At 40.5% G+C, this 7,500-nt stretch overlaps 2 protein-coding genes across 2 annotated transcripts in view; both read right to left on the minus strand.

Annotated features, from left to right (window-relative positions):
* Window positions 1–618: 618 nt before the first annotated feature.
* On the minus strand, window positions 619–1,101 carry LOC138865737 (pre-mRNA-splicing factor 38B-like). The gene has a single exon (XM_070137045.1). It carries the CDS (start codon window positions 1,099–1,101, stop codon window positions 619–621), a length of 483 nt encoding a protein of 160 aa, XP_069993146.1.
* Window positions 1,102–1,318: 217 nt separating this feature from the next.
* The window catches only part of LOC113803370 (chymotrypsinogen B2), a 13,056-nt gene continuing 6,874 nt past the window's right edge, over window positions 1,319–7,500 (minus strand). The window contains exons 6-13 of the mRNA XM_027354149.2: window positions 5,793–5,914; window positions 5,502–5,555; window positions 4,678–4,864; window positions 3,585–3,702; window positions 2,826–2,961; window positions 1,967–2,076; window positions 1,763–1,849; window positions 1,319–1,588 (exon numbers count right to left, since the gene is read on the minus strand). Of these exons, the coding sequence (XP_027209950.1) occupies window positions 1,469–1,588; window positions 1,763–1,849; window positions 1,967–2,076; window positions 2,826–2,961; window positions 3,585–3,702; window positions 4,678–4,864; window positions 5,502–5,555; window positions 5,793–5,914 (934 nt within the window). The 3' untranslated portion in view covers window positions 1,319–1,468. The remainder of the gene's footprint in view (window positions 1,589–1,762; window positions 1,850–1,966; window positions 2,077–2,825; window positions 2,962–3,584; window positions 3,703–4,677; window positions 4,865–5,501; window positions 5,556–5,792; window positions 5,915–7,500) is intronic.

Genomic DNA, 7,500 nt, shown 5'->3' on the forward strand with positions numbered 1-7,500 from the left:
CTCTTGTCTATCTATGAAACATGTTTATGACAGGATGCATCAAGTCCTTAGTTGTTGCGGAAGGAACATGTTCTTCGAGACTCGAGGCTGTGCATGGTGGAGCCCTGACTTCGGTTGATAGTTTCTCTTCATGTCAGGCCGTCTGATCTTTATTCCCTTCATGATGTTGCAGTGATGTAACACAACACGCTCTCTTTGCTGAACCTCAAGTGAATGCAAATAATTAAAGAATGTTTTTTTATCGCGAGAGTATCCTGGGGTGTGCCAGGAGACTATGCATTTTTCGTGGCATTCATACAGGGAAAGAAATTGCATGCTTCTTTTTATACTCCATCATATCAACTTTTTGCGCGCGAAAATTCGCTGGTAACACAGCGAATTTTATAATTTTATAAAATTTATAAGGAATTTTGGCAATGTCTTATGTTACATACATTTCAGATTGTATTTTCAAACGCTACACAAAAAACAGGTTTCTTTTGCATTATTATATAGATTATCAATTATATTTTAAGATCTGGATAAATGAGCCGGCGGAAACCGGCAATCATCGCGTGACAGACTAATCGAGCAAAATGTCAGAAACAACCAGATGGCAACGTGCCTGAGTGACGCCCCTTAGCGCGCCACGCATTTGCAGCCTTCTCTGCTCGAGTCTTCGGAGCGCTCGCCCAGCACGCGTTTGCGGCCTTCTCTGTTCGAGTCTTCGGAGCGCTCGCCCAGCACGCGTTTGCGGCCTTCTCTGTTCGAGTCTTCGGAGCGCTCGCCCAGCACGCGTTTGCGGCCTTCTCTGTGCGAGTCTTCGGAGCGCTCGCCCAGCACGCGTTTGCGGCCTTCTCTGTTCGAGTCTTCGGAGCGCTCGCCCAGCACGCGTTTGCGGCCTTCTCTGTTCGAGTCTTCGGAGCGCTCGCCCAGCACGCGTTTGCGGCCTTCTCTGTTCGAGTCTTCGGAGCGCTCGCCCAGCACGCGTTTGCGGCCTTCTCTGTTCGAGTCTTCGGAGCGCTCGCCCAGCACGCGTTTGCGGCCTTCTCTGCTCGAGTCTTCGGAGCGCTCGCCCAGCACGCGTTTGCGGCCGGTGCGCAGCGAGGTCTTGCCACACATATCCTTACAATAACAATATAGCTTACAAGAACAATCAACAGGTGACCAGAAACACACACAAAAACACTGATATATATGTATGTATATATATATATATATATATATATATATATATATATATATATATATATATATGTATATATATAAACATATATATATATACATATATATATATATATATATATATATATATGTATATATATAAACATATATATATATATATATATATATGTGTGTGTGTGTGTGTGTGTGTGTGTGTGTGTGTTGTTTACATTCCGTACATTTTATTTTGTCATTTATATTCTTATCTGACAAAATATAATCGAAAAGAGGTTTAGATCCTCGTCTTCTAAACCGTGGATCCGAATCAGCAAGATCCCGAAGAGACTTTCCCGAGTATCCAGTCGCTGTAAGAAGAGACACGGGTGTACACTCCAGGAATCCCTTCAGTAGCACAGTCCCGTGGGCTGAAACTGGTCACGCCAAGCTGCCGGACGGAAGTTATTGGATTACACTTTGATTGTATTTGACAATGTATATTACTGTTTATCACCAGAGTTTATTGACGTTACTACACAAGCAGCTCTAACAGTGCAAAAGCGAAATGCCGTTTGCTCCACCGTATCTCACTGAGAACTAAACACAGCACCCAGTGCCTCACCAGCACCCAAACCCCGTCTTCTTTCGCCATCAAGGGACCCCCAGAGTCGCCCCTGCAAGCATCTTGTCCGGAATCGCCAGCGCAAATCTTGAGGAGAGAAAAAAACATGTCATAACTGATTTCTAAAGACTTTTATGATGTTGCATGTTTGATGTTGCAGCACTTAATACAATGTCCATCTGCGTAAACATAGGAGATACTTACATGTTTATCAGTAACGGGAAAGGTAGAGAATTCATAAATTTTCTTACAATCCTCATGGTCGGTCACAGTGACTGCCGCTTCCTGCAGTTCGTCCGGGAATGCCGAACCCGCTAAACAAACAAAGACAAAATGTCATAACTAATGCAATAGGCAATGAGCGCAGTGCCAATAGGTCATACTTGCTGTAGAGGAACCAAACCTATTGCCGACGATAATTCTGTGTTATAGTATACAAAGATCGAAACAGAACCACTGATAAATGTACAACTCGTGAATCCATAAAAAACAATGCATTGATACTGTTAATGTATCAGTTTTGATTTAACGATATGAAGAGCTTTAAATCTAATGCTACACATTAAAGACGCCGATACATGAAGAAAAAAATACACGAAAACGAGTACGCAATGTTCGGATTTGCACGTTTATTATTAATGTCTTCCCCTTAAATCAACCCATTGTAGAAGGCAAGCATATACGCAAGGAATCACGAAAAGAAAAAACAAAATGAAACAGCATTCCAGTGTTACCCGAAAACCTTGCATTCGGCCCTAAATAACTAAAAATTGCCTCTAAAATACCTCAGCTTAAGGAGTAACGCACTGGCCATAAACAGTATTTGATATGATCTTATACCTGATACACAAAAAAACGTTTAGTGATTTAATAATTTATTTCGTATGATATATGTTTCAATTACGTCAACAATGTTATGATATAGTGTATGTATTCAAAAGACGACCTACAAATTTACTTTTTTATCACGAAGAGTAAATAGTATACAAAGCTACTGAGAAAACAAAATGAAGCCCACAATCTCTCTAAACGAAAAAAACCTTGGCACAAATTCCTCACTCACGGTAGTCGAGCAAGCCCCATCCCAGTATGACTGCATCGCTGTTCCCGAAGGCCTTGGCTGGCGGCAGGCAGATGGGGCCCACGTTGCTGGTCCATTTGAGAGGCGATTTCAGCGTGATGACAGCTATGTCGTTGGCCTACGGAGATATTACTGCTATATTAATGTGTTTTATTTTCATTCATAATTCTGAATTACATCCAATCCTTTTTCTGATTCTATATCCATTAGCAATGGGGGAAACTTTTAATTTTGGGTTTGCATTTCATTCCGGATAACAATGGTTAGCACATTAATGTTACCAAGGCCTACAATTTGGAAAATGCGCAGAATTATGATGAACACCGTAAGCTTAAATGATATTGTTATATGTAAAGCTATCAGACATATCACAAAGTAATAATGTTATGTAGTCTTATTAGTCCCTAAAGTGAGAACGAGTCAGTATCATAATAAAGGGAAAGTAATTAATATGTTCTTGAACAGTTATCCTTATCACTCCGTATGTAGCTCACGATAATAATTTTGCTGACGATGACGGTTATACTGTTGTTATTGTTGTTTTTGCCGATTGATAACAAGTTATGACGATGAGGCTATCATCGATGGGCATGACAATGACTAGTTAAAAGTAGCGCCTTTTCCTCTGAGACATGCCATTGCTCATTCAAAATGCCATGCCCCGAAAATGTTGAATGTGATACCACCCACCGTCTCAACACATCCCTCGCCACCATCCCCCAGAGATACAGACAGACTCACCAAGGTATCTGAGTTGAACTTCGGGTGCATGGTGATTTTCTTAGCGCGAATGGTTTGTGTTTTGGTTTCGTCTTCTTCCTCTAGATTGTGCTCGCCCGCTACCGCTATTACCTCCGGGCTGAAGGGAATTTAGGGGGCATACTTTATTGACCATGAAATAGATAAAGATTGACAGATGAACAGATAGACATATATCCATATATAAACTCATAATCTTGACATCATCGACCGAATGTTATTGGAACTGTTCTACAAAGAAAGATATCGACCTGTTTTACTTCCAAACACCGTTCATCTTATAAGTGATGGTCTGTTCCATCTTAAACATTTTAAAAACCGTTCTTTAGCATCAGTTAACAATATACATCACAAATTAACCTAATTTGGTGCAGTTTTGGCGGAAATCGTCCTGGAAGTGATCTGGGCTGCTTGGACCAAAAGTGAATGCGGCAAAGCTTAATTTCATTTCAGTGGGTGATTGACTAATGCTGCTTTTGCCTCATGAGGAATAGACTAGAAATTTCTCAGATCTACATTATATTGTAGACGTCGACAAGAGATGCAGTAGAAGTCGAGATGCAGTACAGTTGATCTAGAGTGAAACCTTCACAGTCTGATACAGAAAATTCAGAGAAACTTGCAATGAGTGATGAAGCCAATGATGCAGGTCATTCGGCCAAACGCACAGAAATAGGGAAGGGGACAAATGCGTTAATAAATGAGTGGAGAGAGGGAAGAGAGAACTTGGTATAGAAAAACTACTTCAGTGTTTCTGACCCCTCCACTGCTGCAATAAGGATGCAGAGATTAGTTGGACCTAACTGTAATGCATGGATAAACAGCCTCGTGGAAAGAACCATGGTTTATCACTCTGATAAACCTTACACAAGCTGCTTCTTTCTTGGTGGAATACCTAAATTAGAGTGCAGATTCCAGAGATCTAAAATTAGGTGCTGAGAAGGTTTCTCATTCAGAGAATGCGAGAGCACACCCGCACCGCCACCCACCGACGTCACCACACCGGCATCCGTGAGGGCGTGACACAATCAACGCTGTGACATTGAGCGCGATCAATCTGATGTCTGAAGCTTACCTACTGTAGTCGACACAGTGGGCTGCCGTTATAATGTGAAGTGTCGTAATGATGGAACCACCGCAGAGGTAGGCCAAGAAGCCATCTATGATTGTCAGATGAACCATCCACGGGTATTCTCCGGGTTTTGTTGCCTGGCCGCCCACGATCTTTGACGCCCCAGCATTTTTCGAAGCCTTACCACACACTGAAAATTCCCACAGCATACGACTCTATACTCCTTTTCTTATGAAAAAAACATGTGCCTTGAATAATGAAGGGAAAATTAATTACTTTTTGTAGAAATTCTTTGGACACTGCTGGAGAAACCAATGGCAATAATGACTACAAATTTGTAAAGTATATTTTATATATATTATTCGGTACTTTACAATTTTCTACGTTCCCTGTGGAAATTTGTAGTTTACCAAAGGATCTTCAGGTGGTTTATTGAACACCTTCCGTTGGTATATATGCTACCATATATGGCATATATGTGGCATTAGATGAATCAATAATTTAATGCTGCTCTCCATATCTGGTTAGTATGCGTCTAGTTCGAGACACCCTGTGATATATTAGAGACTTCCTTTCTCTTGTATATTATCAATATCAATATTATTATTATTACCACCAATATTTGTTGATGAAAAACAAGTGAAAGAAGGCATTTGCACATTTTTCCTAAAATGCATTTTCTGTCACGAATACCATATATATTATACAGATTTTGTTATATAAAAAAGAAGGAACCTATACAATATACAATAAATATCAGTTAACATATCTCTGTACATTTATCATGATTCGCAGTCAAAACAGAAATCAACCAGCAGCTCTCCTACCATTTGTGCATCCCGGCGCCTGCGCTGCACTGCTCCCCCCGCCGCCGCCTGAAGCTGTGGGGAGAAGGGAGATTTGTTAGGATTTTATGCCGACATTTGAATTTGATTCATTTGACTTTTAATCTTGAATAAAAAAAGTGCCACATAGATTTGTCTTTTCTATGCCTCAAATTTACATGCATTGTATCTCCTTTCTCTTCCTCTTGATTTGGTTCCAGTCTACATTTAAACTTTTGTAATTTTCCTTTTCTCTTACTCCCCTTCTCTTCTCCAAACAGTTTCTGGGCTCACCTTTTACGCCTTTAACTGAACACACGATGTTTGGCTTAGTGCTGACGCCAGCAACTTTCGTGTACGCAAGATACACGAAGTCCATCCCTTTTCTCTTGCTCGGGCCTTTTCCATTGCAATACCTGACAAAAAAGGAGAAGGATGTTTAAACCCAAAATATGCACTCAATTTACTACATTCTATACACTGCAGTACCTATTGCAGGTTTTGCCTATCGTGGAACAGGTTAAACTATCCTAATCTAGTTTTTATGACATGAAGATCAGGGAGTAATGGGAACTATTAATCATAAGTAAATCTTAAACAAAACATGAAAGATTTTTAAGTCTTTCAACTCCCTTCAATGCTGACATACTTTCCTCTTGAAACAGAGTAAATAAGAAATGAGAGACAGGTCCGTGAAGGTCAAGAAAATGGGTTAAGCACACAGAAGAAAATGTGATACAAAAAATCAATTTTACGTCGGAGAGCAGAGGAAAAATGGACCAGGCCTTTCCTTCGACCAAACTGAAGCGAAAACAGAAGTAAGGGCGTTACTAGGATAGTTGCCTCAGGGAACAACATGAGCAATTGGGTCAGAAAGAGACTGTAGATTAGCTTGCAAAAAGGCATGGGCCAAACTGCATGCAGGAAGCTCGGCTAACACGGTCTTATGCCAAACCATGCTAAAGATATTAGACATCTTTAAAACTAAATTTCCCCAGAGACCCTAGGAAAAGTTGACCCCTAGTAATTTCAGCAAGGAACCTCTCTTTGTGAAAATCACTAAAGAATAAACTTTAATAAAGACGGGTCTTTTTAACGCCTTCACCATGCTGGTGTTCGCCTGAAGCTACGCCAGGCGAACACCTGAGTCGTTCGCCAGGGCGGGCGATCGCCAGGCGCTAACATCTTGCATTCCTGCTAAATCTAGCACAAATCTGCAGTGCACAGCGTCACCATGGCAATCATCACCGAAGTTTGTCGGTCCTCTCCTATATCCATTATAGATTTTTTTAAAAGGCCTTCGGGACCTTATAAAGGATTATATAGAGGCCGTGTTAATTCCTAACCTAAGTCTACCTTACCTTACCTTAACATAACCTAAACTTAATTATTAACCTCGAGAGAAGACGAAAATTTGTCTCCATAACAGTCTCACTTTATACTATAACAAAGGAGTTTAAAAATTTTATACTATAACAAAGTTAACTCTATACTTTATGCTATACTGTACTTTAACCTATAATAAAGTTAACTTTATCGCTCGTAATTTTAAAACCTTTCGCCAGTGCTGGCAAAAGGATTCGCCGGGCGATCGGGAATTTCGTACCATTAAAAGCCTGACAAGTGTTCGCCCGGCGAACTTCCGCCAAGGCTGGCGAAAGATCGTATTGGAACAGCCTGACGAAGCAAAGTCGCGAGAGCCCTCCCTTTCCCATTTGAATACCATTTTCTTGCTTTCAAATTATAAATTAGTAACATATTTGTGTATGATATGAAGTAGGAATCACATTGTACTTCTAGAAAATCTTAAAATCATAATTTATTATGCAATAACGTATATACGTAGTTTTTTCAAGACCATCAATGTTCCAGTTGAGAACTCAAGACATCCCCCACCCCCGAGATGACTTATTTAGATTTAGGTTGTTGTTACTTTGGTTGTAGGGATAATTTTCTTTTCACAGATGTTACCCAAAGTGTTTTGATGTTGGCATGTTTACTC

Source organism: Penaeus vannamei, chromosome 22, assembly GCF_042767895.1.
Source record: "Penaeus vannamei isolate JL-2024 chromosome 22, ASM4276789v1, whole genome shotgun sequence".
Classification (NCBI taxonomy): Eukaryota; Metazoa; Arthropoda; class Malacostraca; order Decapoda; family Penaeidae; genus Penaeus; species Penaeus vannamei.